The 26,515-nt window shown below is 42.5% G+C and overlaps 1 protein-coding gene across 4 annotated transcripts; it reads left to right on the top strand.

Moving 5' to 3' along the window:
- Window positions 1–1,782: 1,782 nt before the first annotated feature.
- Window positions 1,783–25,344, top strand: LOC147167579 (synaptotagmin-2-like). Of its 4 annotated transcripts, none has more exons than XM_086086674.1 (9): window positions 1,783–1,816; window positions 13,295–13,523; window positions 13,595–13,755; window positions 16,933–17,064; window positions 18,315–18,482; window positions 19,598–19,765; window positions 20,458–20,575; window positions 20,743–20,876; window positions 22,124–25,344. In XM_086086674.1, the coding sequence occupies exons 2-9, from the start codon at window positions 13,322–13,324 to the stop codon at window positions 22,337–22,339; spliced, it is 1,299 nt and encodes a 432-aa protein (XP_085942800.1). In that variant the 5' UTR covers window positions 1,783–1,816; window positions 13,295–13,321; the 3' UTR covers window positions 22,340–25,344. The 4 variants fall into 4 exon arrangements, with proteins under 4 accessions (XP_085942800.1, XP_085942801.1, XP_085942798.1 ...); XM_086086675.1 differs by lacking the exon at window positions 1,783–1,816 and adding an exon at window positions 1,823–1,978 and having other exon boundaries at window positions 16,942–17,064; XM_086086672.1 differs by lacking the exon at window positions 1,783–1,816 and adding an exon at window positions 1,823–1,978.
- The last annotated feature ends 1,171 nt before the right edge of the window (window positions 25,345–26,515 follow it).

Raw genomic sequence — 26,515 nt, 5'->3', positions numbered from 1 at the left:
TCCTCAGATTCAGTTTTTAGGCCTGACTGCGCGTTCAAATAGGATCTGGCCCGGTTCAGGCTGGGCCACGTTAATCGGCCCATTGGACAGGTTGCATCGGAAAGTAGGTGTTATCCAACGCGTGCAGTGTTTGACGTTATGATTGTGACGGAGTCATTCAGTTTCAATCTGGATGGGCTAAAAATCCGATTTTGGCTGTCGGTCTGGACAAGGCCTAAGAAACCTGGCAGCTGTTTTGAAATTTTAAAAAGAAAGTATATCTGCTCCAATCTTGTAACTGCTTGACCAAGCTTCCATATGGCGTGCCGCGTACTCGTCCCCTGGAGGACGCCGCAGCGCTCACAGCTCTCTCAAACCGAGGGGCTCCAGCTCGCTATTGATTTCAGATGCCGGAATGAATGAATGACACTTCATTGCATCAATTTAATTAAAACGACGGCATGGATTGTTCAGAGGCAAATGATATCTCATGATTGCCTCGCTTCTCATTAAGTCAGAGCTTATCCGGAATGAGATTTTGTTTATTTTTATCCGTTGTGTTTCTCCAGTTGTCGTTGTGTTTCATTGGGCAGCAACGCCAGCAGTTTTATATTTAATGCAGTGCTGCCCAAGACTTCTATCCAGGACCGAGTCTTAGACTTTATACTTAGTCCTAGTCCAGGCCCTTCTCCTTCGAGCTAGTCAACTTGGGCTTTAGACTTGGCCCTAGGCCTAGGACTTTTCCTGGCCCTGTCCTACAGATTGACTTAGTCCTAGATCTTCTACTTTGTCGAGTCTTGGCCCTAGACTGTTAACCTAATCCTCTTGGATTTAGTTCTTGATTTAGATTTTCTTGGCCTTAGACCTAATCCTAGGTTGTATACATAGTCCTAGTCTGCTAAGACCTGAGTCTTAGTGCTGGCCTTAGCCTTTGACTTTAGACCTAGTCCTTGTCATAGTCCCTAGACCAAGGGTGGGCACACTCGGTCCTCGAGGGCCGGAGTCCTGCAGGTTTTGGATGTTTCCCTTCTCCAACACAGCTGATATATGATCAGCTCGTCAGCAAGCTCTGCATATGCTTGGTAACGATCCTGTTGATTGGAATCAGCTGCGTTGCAGCAGGGAAACCTCCAAAACCTGCAGGACGCCGGCCCTTGAGGACCGAGTTTGCCCACCACTGCCCTAGACCTTAGACCTAGTCCTCCTTACCAAGATCCATTGCTCTTGTCCTTTTCTTGACCCTACATTACACTTAGTCCTTTTCCCTGGTCATAATCCCAACCCATTGACGTAGTCCTTGAACCACATGCTGCTTCACCAAGTCATTATTATAACCATATTATTAGAGACATTTCTCATCGATCACGGCCAAATGGAGGGTTGCTAAACTTCTCTTTTGGTACCATCCCATTTTTCTGACCCAAAAAAACGAACCGAGCACCCGACTGCCTGTTCGCCGTAAACGAGATAATACTGGCCACGTTGTATTGTTCACACTGCAGCAAAACGCAAGCAAGCCGCCACCTTCCTCCTCCACTGCACATCAGTGAACTCATGTTAATGCGTACACGCTCTCCACGCAGGCACCAGCGAGACCACCTCTCTCTCACTCTATCTTCCGCCCTCTCTATCTCTCGTGATGTCTCTCTCATCGATTGTCCCAGCTCAGCAGCATCTGCATGGACGGAGGAGGAGGAGGAGGAGGAGGAGAGTGGTGAATGCGCCACATCGATGCCAACCCCTCCTCCTCATCTCTGACGGGCCAATGAGCGAAGAGTGCCGGGAAATACAGCAGAGGAACAACGCCGGCTTCTTGTCAGTGTGATGGAAAAATGCTGTGAGTGTTTGCAAAGCGTCAATTGAGAGCAGAGCAAAAATACGAAAAACTACAAAACATCACGGGTGATGCTTGGACAATGTTTTTGAGCCACTAATTTTTTTTTTGGGGGGGGGGGGGGCTTCTCTCCTTTTGTTCGTGTCTTCTCAGCTTTGATTCCAGGTAAGATGAGTCTCAAAGGCTCCTAACCTCATTACGGGCACAATGAGACAGAATTAGGAAGTCATTATAGAAGATTACACTCTAATCTGCACGAGTGGAACTTTTGCTGCATGGGATGGGGGCTGGGGGTGAGGGGGGGGGGGAGTGGGGGGAGTGCCTGCATAGCCTCTAGTGCTCCCCGCTGCAGTGTAATGTTACATAACAAAAATAAACGTGTGCGTGGGAGAGAAAGTTTGGAATGGGACACTTTTCTGTAATGTTTTGTTGTGTTTTTTTAATCAATGCAACTTTATGAATAGAAGGTTCGGTTCACTCTAATGTGCATCTGCGCATGTCAAATGCGCTAAGCCAGCATCAGGACATCAGAGGACGGCCCACGTCACACTCATTGCACCCCACCCGGGTACACCATACCCTCCCTTCATCAAGTGAGCGCAAACAATTGTATTTTTGTGAACACGAGAGGATTCCATGTTGCCGCTTACATTCCAACAATTGTTCATTTGTGCAGTATTGGTGGAACAGTCCTACTTCTTGTCCTAGACCTTTGACCTCACACTTAAATCTCGTCCTATAGTGCCCCTTTACGTTACACCCTATACCTAAGCCCAGCCTTGGGTCTTAAACCTTAGACCTAATTCTGGCCCTGACCCCTCGACCTTAGATGTATTCTTTGACTTAAGCTATTCCTAATATCAGCCTGTTAGCTTAGATCTAGTCCAGGTCGCAAAACCTTAGCACTATTACTCCCACTTGTCCTTAGACATCATTAGACCTGATCTCAGTCCATGTTCCAGACGTCAGTACTATTTTGACCTTTACACCTGAAACGAGTCATTAGAAATAAGCATAAATCTTGTCTTGGTCCTAGTCCTGGCCATTACCCTGGCCCTAGAAATCCGATTTATACTCCTTAGTCCTAGTCCAGGCTCTAGTTCATGGGCCTCATCTACAACATATTCCTAGCTCGATAGCTCTAGCACTGGTCCTTTCATGTAGTCCTGACCTTGTCCTACCTAACGCTAGCTCTGACACTAGAACTTCAGTAGTCATAGTCTTGACCCTTTTCCATAGACCTTGTCCTTGTCCAAGGTAAATACAAGTCCTAATCCTGTCCATATTCTCTGCCATAGTCCTACTCTTTGGCCTTAGTTATTAGTCCCTGCCCTGGCCCTCATCCCTCGTTCCCAATCCTAGATCGCAGACCTTAGATCTAATTCTAGTCCTAACCTGAAGCCCAATTCTGGTCCATCAACCTAGCCATAGTCCTCGAGCCACTTGTTGCCTCACCATTATGCCGACTTTCAAATCAAAGGTGTTTTCCTGATACTCGGAATGACACGTGGCGGTGTTGGAAGTGGGCCAGAGCATGCAGCATTCCCAACAGATCTCAAAACTTAGTGTCAGTGTGTGCGCCTGTACGTGTGTGCTAAATGTGTGTACCGGTGTGCTTAATGAGGACTTCCTCTCTTGGCATCGTGCGGAATAATCAAGAGGAGTGTAGAGCTGCAGCACGTTACGTAACAGCGAAATTAAACAGCCACCTTTATTCATTATCATAGTCAAGTAATTGCTTCATATGATACGTGTATGATAGATGCTATTATTTAATTAATAGGGTAGATGCTAGACACTGTAAATGTTAAAGTGGACAAATATTCAATATTCATGATAATTAAGGAAATTAATAAAATAATATTAATATATTGTCCAACAAATGAATGTACTTTAAAAAAATATATATATATTGTGATATAATACAAATTCAATTTAGCTGTCTTGGTCAGCATTTTACTTGACTTCCACAAGAAGTGTAGGCATCAGTAGGCTCCTATTTGTGAATGCTCCCCACATGGCCGCCTGTGCTGCCTGATGGTTCATGTAATGACATTGTGTGCTGCAGCTTGTAATCTTCTCCCTGCATGTACTGAAAATACCTGCACTCTACTTGCAGTGAATGCACCCAAGAAGAACATTAAAACAACACTTTTTTTTAATGTTAGAGGGATGGAAGACCTTTTTCTTTATGACAGTTTATTTTTTATTTTTTATTTTATGTCATCTCAGGTCTCATACTTACATTTCTGGAATATTTATTTATTTATCTATTTATTTTTTGTTCTTAGACCTAGTTATTGTCCGGTACTTTAGAAACAGTGCTGGCCCCATTTTAATCATAGTCCTTGATGTTAGCTATATTCCTAGCCATAGATCTTGGACCTAGTCCTGATCCTAGACTTAGACCTACTCATAGTTGTGACCTTGGTCATTAGATTTTAATCAGTAAATTTCAGTCGCCAAATTTCAGTCCTAGTCCTTGACCATAGTCCTAATATGAGCCCTAGACCTTGTCCCATTCCTGTCCTTGTGCAATAGGTCTTAGTCCTAGTCCTTGACCTGAGATCTAGCCCTCGGTTTCAGACCCAAGATGAGGTCATTTTCCTGGCTCTAGAACCTTGTCCGTACTATTAACATGAGGCCTTAGTACTAGGCCTAGACCTGGCCCTAAACCTGACACCTCATCCTGCTTCTATGCCTTAGTCATAGCCCTGATCCTAGATCTTCAATTCTTACACTTAGTCCATGGCCCTAGCCTTAGACATAGACCTGTAACAAAGCATTAGACTTAGTACTATTCTGGACATGAGTCAAGAGACCAGACTGTAGACTGTAAACCTAGATTTTTCCTTAGCCCCTTTACCTTACAAAAAAGACGTAGTCCTAGTTCTACTACTGGCCTATACCTTAAACCAACCTCAGTCTTATCCTGACCATAGTCCTAGCCCCAGTCTTAGTCCAAGTTCCACACAAACACTTGTTTACAAAATTCGGTAAATCTCCACAATTTATTTTCCCGTGAGAAATCATTTACGTGATTTTGGTGTTGCTGTTTTGGTTAGCAACGGCGTTGACTCAAAAACAAAAACACCACCACCAGTGACTCGAACTTGGTGTTCCTAATTGAAAAAATGTGTCATGGTTGTATTGGCTTTTGTTTAAACGGATCTATGAGGAATTCACCAGGGAAATGTAAAGTGGAAGACACGCAGCAGATAATTACTTTTTTAGCGCTTTACTCTGGCGATATGAATGTTTTGTTGACGCAAGCATGTGGAGGTCTGAAATGGGCAGGGAGACATTTGGTGTAATAGATCCTCGGTGGTGCTAGCAAGTGTGAAAGGCTACATTTTAGTATGATTGCCTTCAGTTCACATATTGAAAACGTTGCATTCTTCTTTTTTTTTTATAGGTCATGGGCCAGAAACCCTAAAAATATATGTGCTGTATGTCATTTTTCAAGACTGTCATCGTGCAATCCCTCTCAGCAGAGTGGCACCATTCTAATCGCATTTGTCAATTGCTGGAGTATTGGGATACATGACAAGATTGGTCGTCTACAGACATGCATTTATTTGTATTGGGAACTGAAACAACCTCAAACACAGAAGCCGAGTCAGTGAAAATCTGTCTCAGTCCACGACCGTAGGCGTTAGGCTGAGTCTGTGTACAAATCCTGGACATTAGTCCCAGACATTGACCTAAGACATTGTCCTATTCCTGAGGCAAACCTTATGTTTTAGGACTAGTCCTGTTTTGACCCTAAAACTCAGTTCTAGCACTGTCAATAGACCTTCTAGGCTCAGCCCAAAACCATAGTGCTTGGACCTAGTCCTGGCACGAAACCTGACCTCATCTTGGCCATAGACCGAAACTTCCTCGTCCTCAGCGTTAGTCCTACCCCTAGCCTGGGAGCTCAAGACCGAGTCTTAGTCATATACTTGTCCTTGGGTTAGATCTTTTGACCCATTCCTAATTTGAGTCTTAGTACTTCCTAGACTTATTCGTTGTCCAAGGTCTAAACATTAATACTTGCTCTTAAGATATTGGAATTTCGATCTGACCTAGTTTTAGCCCTAGATTTAGACCTATTCCTGGTCTGACAGGTCAGAAAATTGCCTTTAAATTTAGCCTCATTGTAGACATAAGTCCCAGTTCCAGTCCTGGCCCAATATATTAGACATGGTCCTAATGTTGGCACTGGACAATGGACCTTGGATCTTAAACCTAGTCATAGTCCTGGCCCTAGACCCTAGATCATAGTCATGGCCCTAGCCGGGAGAACCATTTCTAGGTCTTAGTCGTCAGAGGTTAGACCTGAAATAACGCTAGCTGTCTTCCTGGCCCTATTTCTAGCCCAGGACCCTAGACTTTTGATCTTAGCCCTTGTGTGAAATACAAAAAACTAAACAGCCAAAGTTTTCAAATCAAAGAAATAATGGCCTAGATTTGATAAGAGATAGAAGAGAGGAACAGAAAGTATTGATCCCATAACACCAGCGTCAATATCAATATCAACAAAGATATATGATATCATGTCAACAAATACAGACCTCTCCTCTACGAAATTTCGAAGTCTATTAAATGGCCTGTCAACTGTCGTAGAGACGGAATGAAAGAGAGCAGGATGGCGTAGGCAGGAGGACTTTTTGGCCCAAGTGCCTCGCAGCCGCTCGCTCCCCTGCATTGCAGCACAGAGGGTGCAGTCTTTTTTTATTCATCCTGCAGCCTCGCCGCACACGCACACACACAGGCAAGCGCACACACGCACACACACACACACACACACCTTCTGTCCTCAGCATCTGGAGCTGTGATATCCCCACTTGTCCTTCGGCCTTTTGTGGTGGAGATATTGGGGAGGATGTTTGACTCCCAGATGCATTTAGGGCCGGGTTAGCTGCAGGTCAATATCCCACAATGCACTGCACTTCAAATATTCACCATTAATGTACTTGGCGTGTGTGTACAGTATGTGTGGTGACGCTGCAACTTTGTCATGGCCTTGCTCCCATCATTACCAAAACTGTTGAGTCATGAATCTTGGGGGGGGGTTTCAGCTGATGATGTCTAAGTGATATCATGATGTGGTGACTGGAAAGAGTGACTTCTTCCGCCTGGAAAATCTATCATTCCACGACTTCGTCCCCCAGCCCCAAAAGGTCGTCGTACTGTGTAAATGGCAAAGTGGCACAAACACAAAGTAGGTCATTTGCCACCTTAGTAGGGTAATGTGTGAAAGGGGGTGTGAATTTTAACAGAGGAAACTCATTCCAAGTGTCTTATACATCACTCACACCGGACATTAAGTCTACTCGCCATTTTTCCACATTCAAAGATAGTCTTAAAGTCCCTGTCAGGGGATTTTAAATGTCTTGTAAATATTACACACCACATAGAAGAGTGTTGGTAACAACCTTGCAAGCACAACAGACCCCAGCCCTCTCGATTCTCAGATCTGTGGGTTTCAATGTTTTGTAATATTCTTGAGGGGTGCTGACAACGAGGCGCTCTAATGTACTTTAGGCATAGCGAGCTATAATTACCCTTGCCAGGTAACCGATGCGAACAAAGACGCTCAAGTTCTTATGGAGTGGCGGAGGGGTGACTCATACAGTACAGGGGCCCAAGTGCATCAATGAGCTCCATTTTAGCTCTGGCACAAAACATTTTTTTTATAATCATCAGGAAAATTAGAATGGTGAAAAACTGTTTAATGTTACATCTGCAAAACTGAGTGCTAATACATGAAAAAGTATTTCCATGTTTTCAGCAATGATTGTCAACATGTAAAAAAATCTCTTAATTTACTATACAGGGTCTAAGGTTAGACATCCAACAAATACAATATTAATGTACAGTATAAGAGACGCTAGTCTTTTTCACACTGCCTATTGAAGGGAGGGGATTTTTTTGATGCATCGCTGCTGCTGAGAGATAACAATACGATACGTTTCGATTTTAAGGTTTTATAAGGTCTGAAAGAAACTTTGGCTTTTACCAATATTCATTTGTAATGTCAATGTGTTAGCAGCAATGCTAACAATAATATCACAATAAAATCTCAGCTCCGGCCTTCCTGTGTGAAATTGACATGTTCTCCCAGCAAACACAAACCTGTAAATTCAGGAAAGACTCTAAATTGTCCATAGGTGTGAATGTGATCTGACTGTGAATGGTTCCTTCTCAATTCCGTACTCTGGAATGGACATCATGTATCTGGACGCCCCCCCCCCCCCCCCCCACCACCACCACCAAAATTCATCCATGATAGCCTTCAGCTCACCCATAATCCTAACGAAGCGTTATAGAAAATAAATGACTGTAAGGCCTCCTTTATGGCAACTTCCTGTTTACATTTCTGCTTAGGCCATTGACCAATCGGAAAAGAGAAACACCCCACGTGCTCTGTTGTGACGCATTTTGGCACAATCCGGGAAAACGTGGCAAGTTTACGAACCCATCAACTTAATGCACTCGCCCTTTGCGTCAGCAAACTGTGACCACACGAATGTCATTTTGTGGCATTATTGATCCCCTAAAAAAAAAAAGGGGGGGGGGGGTGACATGCTGCCTTGTGTGTGAACTGCATCCCAATGAGGCCCGGTGTAAAAGTGAGGTAAAGGGGGAGTCGCAAAGCTGTAGGTGTGTGTGTGTGTGTGTGTGTGTGTGTGTGTGTGTGTGTGTGTGTGTGTGTGTGTGTGTGTGAGTGTGTGTGTGTATGAGAGGAGATGGTGGGTATTGGAGGAGGCTGAGGTGGAGGAGGAGGAGGAGGAGGAGGAGGAGGAAGGGGTGGGGGTGTGTTGCTGCAGTGGAGTGAAGTGCGAGAGGAGACTGCAGTCTCTGCTTTACGGAAGGAATCCGACTATGTTGGTGAGCAAGTGAAGCCCAAAACTGGTGGGGACAGGAGTGAGGGGGGCGTACACCATCACCAGAACCACCACCACCACCACCACCACCACCACCACCACCACCACCATATTTCACTGGTGAGTTGGATTAACACATGCATGTATCTTCAGACATACTAGAAGTGTGCGCTGATGCATTGTCCACTGGGCTTTTATTCAAGCAGACAACCCAAGTTATAGAAGTTAAAGCTGTTCATTCGTTTTATAGTTACGGCCACATCCTGTCTCTTGTTTTGCTCTGATTGTAAATTGCAAAGGGAAACTTTAATCGCAACGGTCTTACGTTTAGATTGCAGTTATAATGAATTGACACTGGCCAGTGAGGCAATTTGTGCTTCCTGGATTGGCTGGCTCGCTTGCCGGGGGGTTGCGGGCAATTGGCTAGCCGAAGGGCTGACAGGCACTTTCAGGATTGCTTAGCAACAAAAATGAAAGGCCGGCGGCCGGACGGCAGGACCTGCAGCCGACGCATGTATCACACGTTCATCAATAACTGGCAAACTGGTGTGCAGAGAAGAATGTAACCGTCATCAAAATGAGCCGGCCAATCAGCATCCTTTTTGTGTGCATGCGGTAGTTTTGTCGGAACAGGAAACGGAAGGTTTCTCCGGCTGGATTAGATGCTAATATCGCCTCTGATTGGATCCTCGTGAATCTAAATAACTTCCTGTTATGTTGCGGGTCAAGTTGACCCTGTCAAGGCACGAGCTGTATGTATGAAAGATGCCATTTTATATTGTCTTGATTCAGTAGAAAAGGTATATCTATATAATATGTATTTTAGTACTGTCAAGCTATTAAAATTTTTAACTAGAAAGTATATATAGAATTAAAAGATTGTTCTAATAGCTTTATTTGATCCTTGAATGCAATTCTTTGGCTGTAAAAAAAAACAATTAAAACCGACTCAGCTTTACTGGCATCTTATATTCTTCGGATTTACCGGAAAACAAATCAAATTCGACGTAAATAGTAAATGAATTCATGTAGTGCTTTATCTACACCATACAGTGTCCACAGCGTTTTACAAAATCTGACATTCAATTGTTTGAAACCATATTCAGATGCATTGCTAGCTAAGTTCTAACTATGGAAAAGTTGTTCTCTAAGTTTCAAATGGCTTACCTGAAGTAGAATCTCACATTGCGTTGTGGCCAACAGTAGAACCTGGATTGGTTATTGCTCACTTTGTGTTGTAAACTCCGTAGTAAATGTTCCAGTTGTGGCAAACATCCTGAAATACTGGCTAGGTTAGCCTGCATGCTACTTGGGGTAGGAGACCATCTATATTAGCAATAGAGCAAGCCTTAGCTTATTGATGACGCGTATGTAGCCGCCATCTTGCGTGTGTTTGGCTCCAATAAGTCCATAATAATAGTGTTTTTGACACGCAAGCCACATGTTTCATTTTATAATCGAGGCTTTAAGACCATCACGAGACTTGCTCACGGCAGCCAATCAGAAGGAAAGATCTACATAGTGCTTGCTTGACAATGTATGTGTTTTGCTTCCTTTTTCTAAATAATCGCATAGCAAAAATAAAATCAAAATCCCCATACACATGACATATGAAAATGTAAATTTGACACAGCAGTAACAGGCAGATTATTTCTACAAGATCTTTTTTTGTCTATCCATCTATCATAGTCATTACCACTGTTTCATAGTTGTTGTACACACACATGCATGCCTGATAAAATAGTAACCCAGACAACAGAACCACAAGCAAGTCCTCTTAAAATGACGGGGAATCCCGAAATACTCACTCAGCACGTCGGCTTGTTTTAACGGCGTCCAACGTCAAAATGCTTTACATCTCCAAATGTGCACTATTGCAACTTTTTTTTTTTTTTGTGCCTTAGGCTGAGCTGAGTCATCATCCAGACGTGCGGTAACTACCAAATGTTGCTATAAACCAATCGAACTGCAGTAAATAAATAAAAAATCAAGGACAAATATTATGTTTGATAAAATCGTTCAAATGGATCAAAGATAACAGAGCGAGTTATCAAAAACATGAGCCACTGGGCAACATTTTGTTGTGGGTTGAATTGAATATTAAGCATGATGTTCAAGGTGTAACAACTTTTTCTTTTCTTTTTTGTATTCTATCAAAGCAACAAACAAAAGAATGAATTGAATTGCTGAAGCGGAAAATTCATTTTGCACTTTGAAACCAGTCAAAATGGTGACAGATTTGCGCAAATTTTGTTTTACTGAGTTCAGTGAGGCTTAGCGCCAGGCAGCATATCATTTTGACCAGGTAGATTATTCCCACATTTGTGCATATTTTGGGTCTTTGTGTCCTTGTGTGTTTTGTGAGCCATGAGAGCAAGCATCATATCATGAACAGTTTTGACTTAAGTAGAAAATACTGTAGTCCCCAAATAGCCTTCCACAAGGCCCGCGGAAAATTGGGGTACTATTTCACTTACAACTATCCATTAACTATGCATTTTATTAACTATTCCCATTGCTGATAAAATATGGGAGATACGTGGTAGGGATTCAATTATCTGCTGCAAGACTGATGCTGCACATTCCAAATCTCATCTCTTTCTTTAAATAATTGAACATAAAATACTGTTAAGCTAGTTGTTACCGGAAAATTCACAACTTGAAAACGTCAAATTATATTGTCATTATTATTATGAAATTAGGGCCCCCTCTGGGCTCTTGGCAATCATGGTCCCCTAAAATACTACTCCTTATTCTCCCCTATTTGGTATCCCTGTAGATTCCTGACAGATTTTGGGGAGCTTTTGGTCCAGTTTCAAATTGTTGTTTAAAAAAAAAATAATCTTCGAGAGTTCAGTGACACTCAAGTGCCTCCCTGCTCTTATTCGTCTGCCAGGTGGGAAATCAACCCTGGGCACAGAAGCGCCTCAAGGACACTGCCATGATTCAAGTGCCGAGATCCTCTATTTACTCGACGGACGTTTTATTCAACTTATCCACAATGCTACCTAGTCATGACGAAAAGTCACAAATGAAAGTAAATGGCTGCCCTCCCTCTTTCCCTCCTCACCTGCACCGGGAGGATTTTTTAATTCCATTTTGAGTCTGCCTCATCCATCTCTCCTGGAACATTATGCTCGGAGAAACTGCAACTTTTGGCCATTTATCACTTGGACAGCAAGTCCTCACGTCGTCGGACGTAATGGATGAGTTGGTGTTTATCCCGATTGAGAGCGTGTGCTCGTGCGCAGCTTGGATATCTGATCCATCACTGATGATGTGTTGTACAGACAGCATCTTTATCGATCTTTAGCTTCACACTTTCCGGGGATAGTTTTCAATGTCTAATGTTTTAAGTTTAAACAATATCCAGACAAAGTTAAATTGGTAATCATTCCTTTATCCTTTATCAATCTACCTCTGCCAATGGCTTCCTAAAATTCTCAGTAATTCCTTATCCCCTAACTTTAAACCCAATCCATAACCCTCCATCCATCCATCCATTTTCTGTACCGCTTGTCCTCACAAGGGTCGCGGGGTTGCTGGAGCCTATCCCAGCTGGCTTCGGGCAGTAGGCGGGGTACACCCTGAACTGGTTGCCAGCCAATCGCAGGGCACACAGAGACAAACAACCATACTCACAATCACACCTATGGACAATTTGGAGTGTCCAATTCACCTGCCATGCATGTTTTTGGAATGTGGGAGGAAACCGGAGTACCCGGAGAAAACCCACGCAAGCACGGGGAGAACATGCAAACTCCACCCAGGAAGGCCGAAGCCCGGACTTGATCTCACAACCTTTGCACTGGGAGGCGGACGTGCTAACCAGTCAGCCACCGTGCCGCCCAATCCATAACCCTGCCTCCCAAATTTAAATAGAACCCCCTAAATCCAACCATAACTACAGTGACCAGACATACCGTTTTGGTTGGGACAGTCCCGATTTTCAGCCTTGCAACCGTTTCCTAGCGGATTTCGCAAACCTCATTGTCTTGTCCCAACATTACGCAGGTCCCGTCCCGGCGTCCCTTTTTTCTTTTTTTGCAATGTGTTTGTCAATCATATGATAAGCCCATTAATAGGGAATGTAATAGTTAAATTCCTTCCTATTTACTTCCAAATTCACATTGTGTTGTCGGACATTGACCGGAACTCGACTACTTCCTGCTTTCGCATTCAAGAATCATGGCAAATGTAGTCCTCCTATCCGCAGCCAGCTGAGCTTTCTAGCGGTATATTTCCAATGCTACAAGGTACACGGCACAACCAGCTTTTGGGATTAGCAATTGTCGAGTATCCTCCAATTTACGCCAACCCCAACCTTATCTTAACTGTGTAAAAACGACCACAACCATAAACTCTTAAGACCGTAACTCCAGTACTAGCACGTAATCATGGACCTCAGACGACATCATTACTTTTCAAGACATCTGCCAATTGAGATTTTGCTGACTTTGTCCAGAACTAGGGCCTAAAGGAAAATGCTCAAATTCGGTGTATGTGCATCCCACTTAACTGACAGGAGTCCACCTTCTAAGGACCCCGGACACAGACCATCCCATTCAGTTGTCACATCACATCCTTGTTATTTGTCCCACTGACACAGGGACGCTGTGACTTGTCTCCCCTGGCAATGAAGTTCAACCTGTTCAGGATGCCACAGCCGGTGGCCCCCGCCGAGCCCACTGGAGCCACCGCCAGTGCCAGTGTGGCCCCCACTTCGGCCGCCATCTCCACGGTGGCCGAAAGCTCTGGCAACAACACGGAGATCAGCAAGAATGACATGTTTGAGGAGATCAGGAGCAAGTTCTTGAATGAAATAGACAAAATCCCATGTGAGAGATGGCTGTTTTATGGAAAATTGTCACGTGACGTGTTGGGTCTGACGATTTCTTTGTCCCGCTAGTGCCCCCGTGGGCTCTGATCGCCATCGCAGTGGTGGCCGCTTTGCTGGTGCTCACTTGCTGCTTCTGCATCATAAAGAAGTGCTGCTGCAAGAAGAAGAAGAACAAGAAGGGAAAGAAGGGCAAAGACGGCTTCAACATGAAGAACATGGAGGGCGGTGAGGTACGACTCCTCCTGATGCCTTCCTTTACCTAAACTCAACCCCAACCATCACCTCGACCCAAAACAAAACCTTCAAATCTAACCCCAACCCACCCCTCAAACCAATCTTAAACCATATTTCAAACACCCTAAATGCTACTCCACCTTCTAACAGTAACCCTAACCCTAAAACATAACCCTATCCTCGACTCATGAGATGTGTCAGAAATGTTCAAAGACTGATGTCACTAAAGATATATTGTAAATGAAAAAAATGTGGGTCTTCCCGTCCAATGTTGGCCAAACGATCAACCTGCAAGGCTACAAAGAGATCCGGCGTTTGTTTTGAACATTGTGCAAGGACAGGTGAGAGTTACGGTCGTACCTGCTTCACCATGACAATGCACCTGTGTAAAATTCCGACAGCTCCGAGTCGAAAGGTACATCGCCGTGCTGGAGCAACCACCCTACCACTTGATCTGGCCCCGTGTGCTTGTTTCTTTCAATTTGAAGCTCACGGTGGTCATCGAGCAGCACCTTTTTGAAGACGTAGATGACGTCCAGATAGTCGTGATGACAGTTGCAGAGGATCCCGGGAGAATCATCCTTCCAGGATCTCAGAGAAGGTTGGAAAAGTGCATCAGACTACAGGCGGATTACTTTGAACGAGTAAACTTTTTGTTTGTAGTAAAATGGATTTGAATTCAATCTTTTGTGACACAACTCCTGGAACTTTTCTAACTCATCTCCTAAATTTAACCCCAACCTCAAAATCTAATTCGAACTCAAATACCAACACCTATCAGCAACCTTAAACCTTAAATCTAACCCCCTTACCCATACCCCAACCCCACAAACCTAATCACAACCCTATGACCAATTTTTTTTAATGTGTTTGTCATGCAATTCTTCATGTTTTTATAGTCATTAACCGCATTTTTGCTTCTCCAGTAGTAGTCCAGAGGATTTTCCTTTCCTTTTCGCCAATTTGCTCAAGCAGTGAAAAATTGCATACTTTGTTATAACTATCGAGTGGGCGAAAGCACAACAAGCTACACTAGATAAATTATGAGCATACATGTTGATTCATCTGCGCTCTCGACTGACGCCCCCACATAGACTGATCGTGACTTTTTAATTAAAGCATTGAATTAATATCAGTGAAGGTCCTACATGAGTGTGTCATTTTTCACAGCGACAGCGACCGCTCTCTCTCTTGTTGTCTTGTGAGTTGAATCTCTTCCTCTCTCTGCTTTCCTTCCTGTTTTGTGGCTCTGTTGTCTGCCTTGTGTTTCTTGACCGTGGTGGACCGCCGTTCTACGGTAGGTGGATGGGCTGTTGTGGGGGTTGGTGGGTTCTCTGGAATGGCTTCTTTTATGTTTGACTCCCCCCCCCCCCCCTTTTAATACCATGGAAAGCCATGATCTGCTCCGGAGAAGGAGTCTTAACCATCTAACGCACTGATAAGAGCCATGGAGGGACAGTCTAACCCTATTAATCAATGCATGTGCTACAGGGCATGTTGTGGTGGGTTTATGAGAAATGATGAAGATGGCTGCATGAATCCCAACCACTTAGTATACCTCAAGAACAAATAACACATACAACATTTGCTGATTGGTAGAGCAGATTCCTATCTTGAGGAAACACTGCTAGAATAGAATAGCAAAAACAAATGCTTATGCTAACATTAGCAATAGCATTGGATAGTTTAGTATACACCACAATCTTCCCTTGACTGCAATTTTCTGGCTATCCTCAATCTCACATAAAATTATTTTGAAGGCAGTCAGCAAAAATAAATACAAGAGACTCTTAAGATCCTCTGCGTCAGTCTCTTTTCAGGAACAAAAACTGTGTCCATACCTTAGCAGCAGTAAATGTAGCTGACTGTCATTCTGCTCCACAGTCTTCACTTGGCTGCAGCAATCCGGTTTTCTTGTTCCTCTCAAACTCTCAAAATTGTTCACCTTAGCGTGGCCAACAGAAGGAAATATAAGAGACAATCAACCTTCTCCACGGGTTTTGTTTCACATACTGTATATTTAAATGTAAGACCTTTACGGCCTTTAACTGAGTGGAGCAATGCCAGTACTGTGTGGCAAAGTGGCGCGAGGCCTAAAAGTCACCTCTTGAACTTACCACGCAAAACATCCCCTTGCATTGAATAAGAACAATTTAACCACTTGTCTGTTGGACCTTACAACTTAGGCCTCTGTTGGAAATCATTTCTCTGATTTCTGCGTGTTCAAATAAATTCAAAGTTGAAATCTGTGAACAAGTTTGCCAGCTTTATTTCAGATTCTGAAAGACACTTGGAGTTACTGCTCAATCATGCAGCTCACCCACAAATGTGTTCTTCTCAAAGTTCATGCATGCATATATACACAACTGTACCCCCACCCCCTGTCATTGGAAAAAAAGTACCATTTGGTCTATCAGAACATGTGACATTTCCTGTCAAAACAAGTCTACACACCCCCTCTCCTTATCTCAGGACATGGAGCAAACACTTCCTCTGTACCAGAAACCCCCCTAACACCTCAGATAGAGCATAGCCCCCCAAGGGATGAAAGAGAGACTTTGATCTTGTTTTGTCAGCAAAGAGAAATACAATCAGGCCATCTCCCATTGAGTTATTTTAGTCCTTAACAGATGTGAGGTAAATTATTGGCTTCCTAGATAAACAATTGAACTCTGTAGCAGCTTCGCACCAGAGATTCCCGCATATCTGCCCTGTAGATTCCGACACCCCTTATTCAGATTAAGTCAGACACCTCACTTCCTTAGGGGGAAAGAAAACAGACCACAGTCTAACTACCATATGGGTAACAGTTTTACATATCTAACTAAAATCAAAAACACTTTGAAGAATATATATTGAAACAGAAAAACAATGTTAATAATCCAACACCTCTTGAACAGGGGGATCAGGAGAGTGATGGAATGCTGATGAAACGCGCATGCGATCCCTGCACTGACTGGCTGCCCCTGTCCTGCACTAGCATGCCAGAAAAACTCAAATCAGAGGATAGAGTTGCTAAAAAATAAAAAAAATATCAGTTGATATTCATGAGTTTACTTATTCAGACAAAGTTCGGCGGCATGCTAGCAATTTACGGGGGACGACCCCAGTGCATTGGTGTTCCATCGTCCGTTGACATTTGATATCATCATGTTGCTACTTCATCACCGCAGAAACCACAGGATGATGACGATGATGAGGGAGAGACTGGACTCACGGAAGAGGAGAAGGAAGAAGAGGAGAAGGAGCAAGAGAAGCTGGGCAAGCTGCAATATTCCATTGACTACGACTTTGAAAACACAAAGGTCCGTGGCTCCCTGTTAAGCCTAAAGCTCATTTATACAAGGGGTCCCCGGTTTATGACATTCAGACAAATAACATTTTGCGGTTATGAACAGAACACGGCACCTGAAGGCACGTTCATTTTCTACTTACTGTTTTTCATTTTAATTAGCGTAGCATATTGATTGACTACAGCACATTGTGTGTCGGAATGGCCCTGCTGCATAAACTGAGGACCTCTTGTAAGATGCTTTAGCATTAAGTGGGGAATTAAAAAGAAAAAAAGGAAAAAAAGTGGGGAATTCCTGGTCGTTCCTACTCAAACTATGTCACAATGCAAGGGAGCCGCTTAGAATTGCTAGCATTAGCATAAGTTAGTGATAGACGAGGGCATGTTCAAACTTACTGTATGAACAAATTACAACCAAACATCAAACCCCGCCCACAAGCAGTTTTGTTAACTGAGCCGTCACCTTAGAACCAACCATGATTTTGACGAACCAAAATATCACCTATAGTTCTTTTTCTTCCCTCGAAGTTAGTACGTGCTCGCTTTCAGTGTGAGGTGCGCATTCTGGCCCGTTTTCCCGATGAATGACAAATGACGAGAAACTTTTGTGAAAAATAACAAGCTAAGCAGTAGCACCAACACAAGTGGGTTTTCGTCCGTCAGTGTAATTGTCACTAACCACTCAGTCCATCACTGTCGGATGCCCATTTTGTTGCCGAATGACGGACAGCCCGTCAGTATTGAGTTGACAGAATGCCCATCTTTATCTGGCGGTCCTAAAATAGTGGTGACCAAGTGATGACGGAGGCGTGGTTGAAATAAAATGACGGACTGATGGTTACAGTTTGGTTCGGCTCGAAATGACGAAAAATGAAGGACTGATGGTTAGTTTGGTTTGACTCGAAAAAAAACCGGCAAAGACGGAAGGGGTGCCCGAGGGCGCTGACGAACGACAGACCAGCAACATTTTGTATATTGTCCACCTCTGGTGATGAGTCCACATGTCAGGTTGCACAGATTGTAATTTTCTTTGCTGCTAACCAGTGATAACTTGAGTGGGGACGACAAAGTGTCTGCTGGAAGAAAATCTACAAGCTGTTTTGTTTGGAAGAGCTGTTGTTCTAACCTTTAACACACTGAAAAATTGAATACATCTCCAGTCAGTCGAGACGCACGTTGACTGATCGTGATTATTGTCGGTGTCTGCAAAAAGTAATCCTGACATAAATCAAGCCATGGCTGCGTCTTATTTCCAATGCGCAGCTCACCGTTGGCATCCTTCAAGCCGCAGACCTCATGTCCATGGATTCGGGCGGGACGTCCGATCCGTATGTTCGAATCCTGCTTTTACCTGAAAAGAAGAAGAAGTATGACACCAAAGTCCACAAGAAAACACTCAATCCTGTCTTCAATGAGACCTTTGTCTTCAAGGTAAGCCTGTAAGAGCCCAAGTAAATGAAAGTCTATTAGGAATGTGTTACGGGTTTGCGAGGCTGCTTGTCTCAGCTAATAAGGTCTGCAGGGACTCGACAAATGTCTCCGGGTCAGATTGAAAGTTCTGCATGTCTGCACATTTGCTGCAGCTGCAGAGCCAATCTTACTGTACAGTACATTGTTCCTCTTGGGAGATGAACATGTCTTCATTTTCAACATTTAATGTCTCGTGACATGCGTTCAATTATTCCATTTCAGTTTTTCACAGGAGCAGGGGACGGGCACTCGAAGGAATTCATGCATTTATACTTCTTCTCTTCATTAAGGTCGCATGTGAGATGGAACATACCACAGATGACTTTGGGTGAGAGCCAGGACACACTCTGGACTGGTCAGCAATGTGAATGCTTTTTTGTCTTCAGGAGTCCTGCAGCTGGCTTGTGAAAAGTCCAGGGTGTATCCCGCTTCTCGACCAACGACAGCTGGAAAACCTAAAGTTCACTAACGACTGTCACTCTGAGGGCAAGCACTATAAAAAAAAATGGATGGCTGGTTGCTTAAAGATGTCCGCGTTGAACTCATGGTTATTATGAGTGTTGTTCCAATACCGTTTTTTTTTGGGCCCTCGATACCGATTTCAGTTTTGCAGTATCGGCCGATAATGTACCGACACCGATAACTAATTCTGTAATTCTAAAATACATACTCACTTGGATGTAAAACCATCATGGCTTGTTCAGGCACTGCTAAAAAAAAAAAAAGCTTTGTGAAACAGGGGAAAAAAAAGTTTGTATCTGCCTCACAGTCAAGAAGTTCCATGTTCAAATCTCTGGCCTTCCTCTGTGAAATTTCCATGTTTTCCCTGTGTTTGAGTTGGTTTTCTGCAGGTACCCTGGCTTCCTCCCACTTTCCAAAAACATACATTAGGTTCATGGAAGACTCTAAATTGCCCATAGGTGATCATCAATGTGAGTGTGAAAGGCCATTCAAATTCCCAAAACGAAAACACTGAGTAGAATGATTCCGTCCGTCTTTTCAAGAAGCTGCCTTTACTATTTGAGCAAGAGGTCTGAAATGGTTTCTTAAGTACACGTTTTTGTTGACCATGTCAGGTGCCCTATGAAGAGCTCGGTGGCAAAACTTTGGCGTTGTCCGTTTTCGACTATGACCGCTTCTCCAAGCACGACGTCATCGGCGAAGTGAAGCTGCCCATGAACACCATCGACCTCGGGCGGCCCATCGAGGAGTGGCGGGACCTGGAAAGCGCCGATCAAGAAGAGGTGCCCACACAAGCCGAGATCATGTCGTTGTATTTTAACGGTTTTGACATCAATTGTAATTTAAAAGGAGGCGTGTTATGCATTTTTTCCCCCTAACAGTTTAATGCAGTTCCCAGGTGTTTTAATCGGTCTCTGAATTTCTTTGCTCGATACACACCAAAGATATGGAATTACAACATGCTAAACAACCGTACTAATCACCTTATATTCCACTTTAACTGAATGACTTGGTCATGGACTGTCTCATGCGAATGCCGAGTCTGGCTGAGCTAAGTTGTTGCAACTTGGCGAGCGGCTATTTGTTCTCAGGTTGATCCACACTTGTGGGGACATCACTTCATTGTTCGCCGCCCAACTCAAGGGTGGGAGCAGTATTACGTAAACTGGCTTCACTTATGTCACAATCCTGCAAAATTCACATAGGCTCGCTTACAGAAAAAAAAAAACTTAAAATGTCATACTTTGAGACTCATCTTTTTTTCGATAAAGCCACTATATTGTATTTAAATCTCTTTTACACGGAGGTGCGACCATACTGGATGAAAGATTGGGAAATTGCGAGTTCACATGTCAAAGGAGAAGCAGTGCAGCTGGTACTGGCAATGACTGGAGACAGGATTTCTAACATTGCTTCATTATTCTTAATTAAACAGTCTTCATACCTGACCACTCTGGCATCTGTGCTTTTTCAGCCTGAGAAACTCGGAGACATCTGCATCTCCCTGCGTTACGTCCCCACTGCCGGGAAGCTCACCGTCTGCATCCTGGAAGCCAAGAACTTGAAAAAGATGGATGCCTGTGGATTATCCGGTAGGGGCGGATTTATCAAAAAACGTCAATACAGTGGCTCCTGCGAAAACTATTTCATTGTGCTACTTTCTTAACCCGGACGTGCTATATATGTCGTGACCGTTGCAAACCGAGGACCCCAGTACTGAAAGTGGACAATAGCTAATGTATGTTCCCGTCTTTCGCAGACCCTTATGTGAAGATCCAGCTGTTGCAGGGCGGTAAGCGTCTGAAGAAGAAGAAGACAACGGTGAAGAAGAACACCCTCAACCCGTACTACAACGAATCCTTCAGCTTTGAAATCCCACTTGAACAGATGCAGGTACAGTCGATGTCAAATTCGATTCTTGTAAAGTAAAAGTACGAGTTTCTTTTGCAGAATACTAGTGGCTAGCACACCTGCCACACAGTTCTGAAGTTCTGGGTTTGAATCTCAGCTTAAAGTCAAAGTATAACATGGGAAGTAAGTCATATTTAAAGAATAGAATTTTAAAAATCCAACTTTATTCACAGAATATTTTATTATATTTCAAATACAGGGAGTCCTCGAGTTGCGTCATTTCGACATTACGGCGCCCGTGCCTCGACCTTCTTTTTCCTTAATTCCCCACAGTAATCACGCCATTTTAAAGTTACTTAAAGTTGTGTTGTTGTTACCTGCAGCAACGGACGTCCATCTCGCAGGTCGGCTCTCCATCAGGAGCGTCACATTTCCGTGTTTAAATTTAAATTAGCTCTGCTCTGCTGTCCGTCAGCAATGACCGTCCGTGCGAAAACACGAAATATTGGTTCTGGCGTCTTCCGGGTCGCGCAAATATGTTTCTTAAAATTACTGTATAAAATATTTTGATGTAAATATCGACTTTAATAACGGTGAAATCCGACTTAGTCGAAATTTGCGTTAGATCGCCAGCGTAGGAACAGAACTCCACCGTAACTTGAGGACTCCCTGTATTATATTTTATATCATAGAATATTTACAATATTCTTTATATATTTTTTTCAAGTACTACGTACTGTATATTTTACATAGTTTGTTGTTGACAACAATAGGACTTTATTTCTGTAATAATACGCTTTGTGTTCTGAGAGAGAGAAAAAAATACTTTATTTTTGCACAGATATCCAATTTACAGGACAACTCGTCACAATCATTTAAACTTTTAATTGTCCCAAAGCCATGGAAAAACGGAGTAACATTCATATTGTTTTATTGGCACGCCGGTAGGTACCCATATAAAAGATTGTTGTAGGGCCCACCACTTACCGAAAAAAAAAAACTAAAAATAAAAAATGAAATACAAATATTTTAAAATATATGTAGGACCTGTAGCAGTTTTATTTATCCCATGCTGTCTGTTTTTGTGTCATATTTCCGATCTAGGGTGCAACATTTTTATCCATAGATTTGTGTAATAATTTATCGCAAATTATTTGCAAACCACCAAGCCACGGTTCACGGACACCCAGGGGGGGGGGGGGGGGGGGGTGTTGGCAACACTAGTTTGAAATTTTGCATAGGTGCCTGGCGAGTGTTTTAATGACAGGTCACATTCGTAACAATTTCAGAAAATCCTCGTTGCCGTCACGGTTTTCGACTATGACAAGATCGGCAAGAACGACGCCATCGGCAAGATCTTTGTGGGCAGCAAGGCCACCGGGCTGGGTCTCAAGCACTGGTCCGACATGCTGACCAACCCGCGTCGCCCTATCGCCCAATGGCATGCTTTGCAGCCAGAGGAGGACATCGACGGTCAGCTGGCATCCTTGGCGGCCAAGAAGTAACCAGCAATGCCCCCAAACATTGAGCCCTTCAATCAATTACTGAAACTTTGCATGACTTAACCCGGCTTGTCATGAAACCTGCTCAGTTAAAGACTCAATAGAATAGCTTCTGTTCGGGGTTTCAAGCAGAGATGGCAAATCCAGGTTCAGAAAGTAAAAACCCTGCCACAGTTTGGCTTTAGCCCCTCGTGCTAGCTAGCTAGCTCCCTAGCAGGTAAACAAGTACCCATGGAGCTAGCTAGGGCGCTTGCTAGCTAGCATGAGGGGCTGAAGCCAAACTGTGGCAGGGTTTTTACTTTTTCGACCTGGATTTGCCACCTCTGGTTTCAAGGCATCCCATCTTACATATTAGTGTCTGCTTACCGAGTGACCCGACTTGACTTTCTTTCATTTTGAGATTCTTCTAACTGAAGTCTGAGCTGGATTGAAGTTTGCGTTTAGTTTGTAGAGCATGCTTTGCCCACCTGTCCACAGCTTTGCACACCTCACTTATCCTGAAATCAACTGGCAAATAGAAGGCGTAATGGAAGGGTTTAGGTCCTGCTTTAGAATTGTGCTGTTCATGTCACTAAGGTGGCTTGTCCGCCTACGCAGCTAGATTGAATAGAGGACGTTTTTGAGGTATTGAGATCTTTTTCAAGCCTTGAGGCAGGGATGATGTTATTGTGCCAACTGAAACGACCGCATGGATGTAAAACCTGACTCACCTTAAACTGAGCATAAATATGAATGTGCAAATCAAGACAGTTTGTAATCAGATTTTAAATTGTTTATTTATTTATATATTTATTTTTAATTGGGATTGATTTGGATTTTAGTTGGCATCCGACAGTAAGGGATTGGATTTGGTAGCTATGTCTGAAATTTGTTTGTCAGTGAATAATCTTGTGATTTCCCAAATTCGGATTTTACAGCATACATAAATCTTACTCTTGTCGCCTGTATTTACACTGCATGGTTCAAGTGACACAAATTCAGACCCCACATATAGGATATATGTAAGTGTAGGTAGGAAAATTACAAATAAAAAAACTGATATGGAATCGGATATTTTCAGATGGGAAATCATCACGCCGCTTCAAAATGTGGCCTAAAAATCAGATACAAAATGGACATCTGCTGATGTGACTACATCGTAAACGCACAGATCGGATAAACCCACTCTATGTAACATCAAATATTTGTTATGTATTATGTACAGTGGTGCCTTGCCTTATGAGTTTAATTTGTTCCGTGGTCATGCTTGTAACTCAAAATACTCATATCGCAAAACAACTTCCACATTGAAGTGTAAATGCCATTGATCTGTTCAACAAATGTATTTTTTTTCTAAGAAAAATAGCACTTGACTATATTGTACTGTAAACGTACAGTAATAACTTTTAAACGGAGGTTAGGGTTAGGATGACAGAGGATTTTGAACAATCAATTTGTGATGAGCCCACTTCGGCCACCAGGGGGCAAAATAATACACAGACATAGATTTGGTGACAAAATAGATGACGTAATGTTAATAGTTTATTGCAGAGGATAAAGACTATACACCTGTGAGTACTGTTGTATACTCTATCTGCATGTGTTGTGTCCCAATATAAATTGTTAAAAGGTTTAAACACTACAAAATTGACACGGGTTTTCCTTGTGGCATTTTGCATTGTATGTTAGCTATAAGCTAGTGTCATTTTCTTTGTCTATTGTTTAGTTTTCCAGTTAAACTCAACCTGGCGTGGCAATAAACAGTGTGGAGCAAGCATTTGGCAACTTATCTTAATTGCTCACTATCTGCCAGACTGCTGCTTTTTGAAAAGTTGCCACGTGTTATGTTACCACTTGTAAGTCAGATTTAACGTGTAAGTCAAGGTACTATTTGTATAGTATTGTGAACTTTCTAGGTGTCAGTGCCCGGTGTTGACACTTTTGTTGCTAACTCAGGATAACGTCATAGTAATTGGATATTAGCATTAAATTTGAATTGGGCACTTGGACCAGCAGTGTAAATCCAATTTAATGTGTTGCAATTCTGGGTCTCTTACGATCCTTCACAGCCACACATTTTCCCTAAATTGTCTGCGCACCGCAACACAACCTTATGATTTCCATTAGAATATGTGATGCTAGAAATGCCAACAAGTGGCTAACAAGCATTACTGGGTGACATTATGATGTGCAGTACGGGTGAGAATGATCAGAAAATCCCTCCCCCAAGGCTAGGCTCGTGTCTTCAAAGACCACATAAGCTAGCTCAGATGCTATGCTACTACGCTTCTATGTCTCGTTGTTTGAGTTTGCGGCACACTTACAGTTGAGGCGTAAACAACGAAAGCATTGCTTCGTTGTTAGCATCACTCATTACACTACGCGTTAACGTTTCAAAGAGTTGGCAACCATTTTAAAATTACATTATCAACATCTACAGAGCTTAAATGACAACATCGTAAATTCTACAGTGTATACAAAGCTTAATCGAGCTGGTAGTCAGGATCAGAAAAGTTAACAGTTTTAATTTAGCTGTCGTCCCGCACTGATTCAGTCCTCAGTAGTTTAAAGTCGTATATTTTTCCAAGCTAAAAGGTTCCTGGGCAGTAATTCAAACCTTCAAACATTTTGAGACATGTCCAGGCCCGTTTTGCTTTAGCCAAGAAAACAAAAACAAAACAAGTGGCGTAATGTAGCATGCCTTGCAGCGTTTCATCGTCGTCACGGAAACGCTCTCCTTAACAAAAGCCACAGAGGCCAAAAAACCAACAGAAACAAGACTAGATATCGCGCTAGGGGTTCACGCTAAAGCAATAGCCTAAAAGCTCTGCCTTTCGCTTTTCGCATCGACCATTTTGTCAACCACGATTTGCATCCATCGAGCTTATTTGTTAATAGGCTACAGCATGTATGTACAAGATGATGTAAATACAAGCATGTTTTGAAGCGCCAATGTTATTATGATATTATGTTGGGTTTTTGTGTCTTTGTGTCATTTTTTTGATAATAAAACATCTGACGAAAATGTACACAGACTTGATGTTTGATCAAAAACAACCCATTTTGTTACATTTGTCTTTTAGGCCTACAATGGAAGTGCATCAAAAACAGAAACAGAAGATATTTAGGGAAAATATGCCCCCGTAAAAAACCCACAAATGAAATATATACAAATAAATGCCATTGTGTCCAATTGTTAGATAATTATATCCAATTTTGTCCTGTAATGTCCTGTATGTCTCCTATGTCCCATCGTTCTATTTTGTCCCATAATATCCCCTATTATGTCTCACTTAGTTCTATAATACCTCTAATTATGTCCCATCATGTACCAGAGTGTCCCATGAAAAAAATATGCTTAAAACACACACACACACAAAGTAACGCAAAATTTTAGCAAATCTCACTGTCACATAATTTTTTTGTTATTTTATCGCATTTTGCCCCATATATTTGCAAATTATGTTCCATAATGTCCCCTAGCATGTTTCATCATTTCCCATTTTTTACATTTAGTTCTTCAATTATGTCTCAAAAAGTCCACTCTTCTATCAGCAAATAAGATATGACCCCCCAACCACCACCCCAGGAAAAAAAACAATATATATATATATATATATATATTTTTTTTTTTGTTTTTTTTTTTTTTAAACGATCCCTAACCAAATACTAACATGAAGTAATGCATAGCTTTAATTAATCCCATTATGGCACAATGTCCTATACCCATAGTGTCCCATAATAATAAAAAATGACCTTACTGTACCTTAAAAGTAACATAGTAACTGAAATGACTGACTGAAGTGAATTTTGTGAGATTTGAGCTCAGTCTAAGTGTGTTTTGCTAGTTTTTTGTTTTGTTTTGTCCTTTGACATTTTATGAAAAACTTAAGAGTAAAAAAGGGACCTCGCTACTGCAAAAGAAAATCATAAATGCCTATAGCTGTTGTGTCTTAATCTACATATTTATTAAATTACATTGAACAATAAACTTCCAGGAGCTGCTAACAAAAATAGCACGTAGCTAACTCAAAAATAATGACACATATGAAGATGACCAAAGAAATGTAGCAATTCTCTCCATTGTGTGCATGTCTTCCAAGAGTCTTCAAAGGGTGAGTAGTTACTTTAATTTAATTCTGTTTTCCACTTTTTACAGTTAATTAACGGTGCTGACGTCATTTAAACTATCACCTCTAT

Source organism: Leptonotus elevatus, chromosome 10, assembly GCF_054856555.1.
Source record: "Leptonotus elevatus isolate MCC_2025b chromosome 10, RoL_Lele_1.0, whole genome shotgun sequence".
NCBI lineage: Eukaryota > Metazoa > Chordata > Actinopteri > Syngnathiformes > Syngnathidae > Leptonotus > Leptonotus elevatus.
Note: the sequence above shows the minus strand (reverse complement) of the source record. Positions and strands in the feature narration are given on the sequence as shown.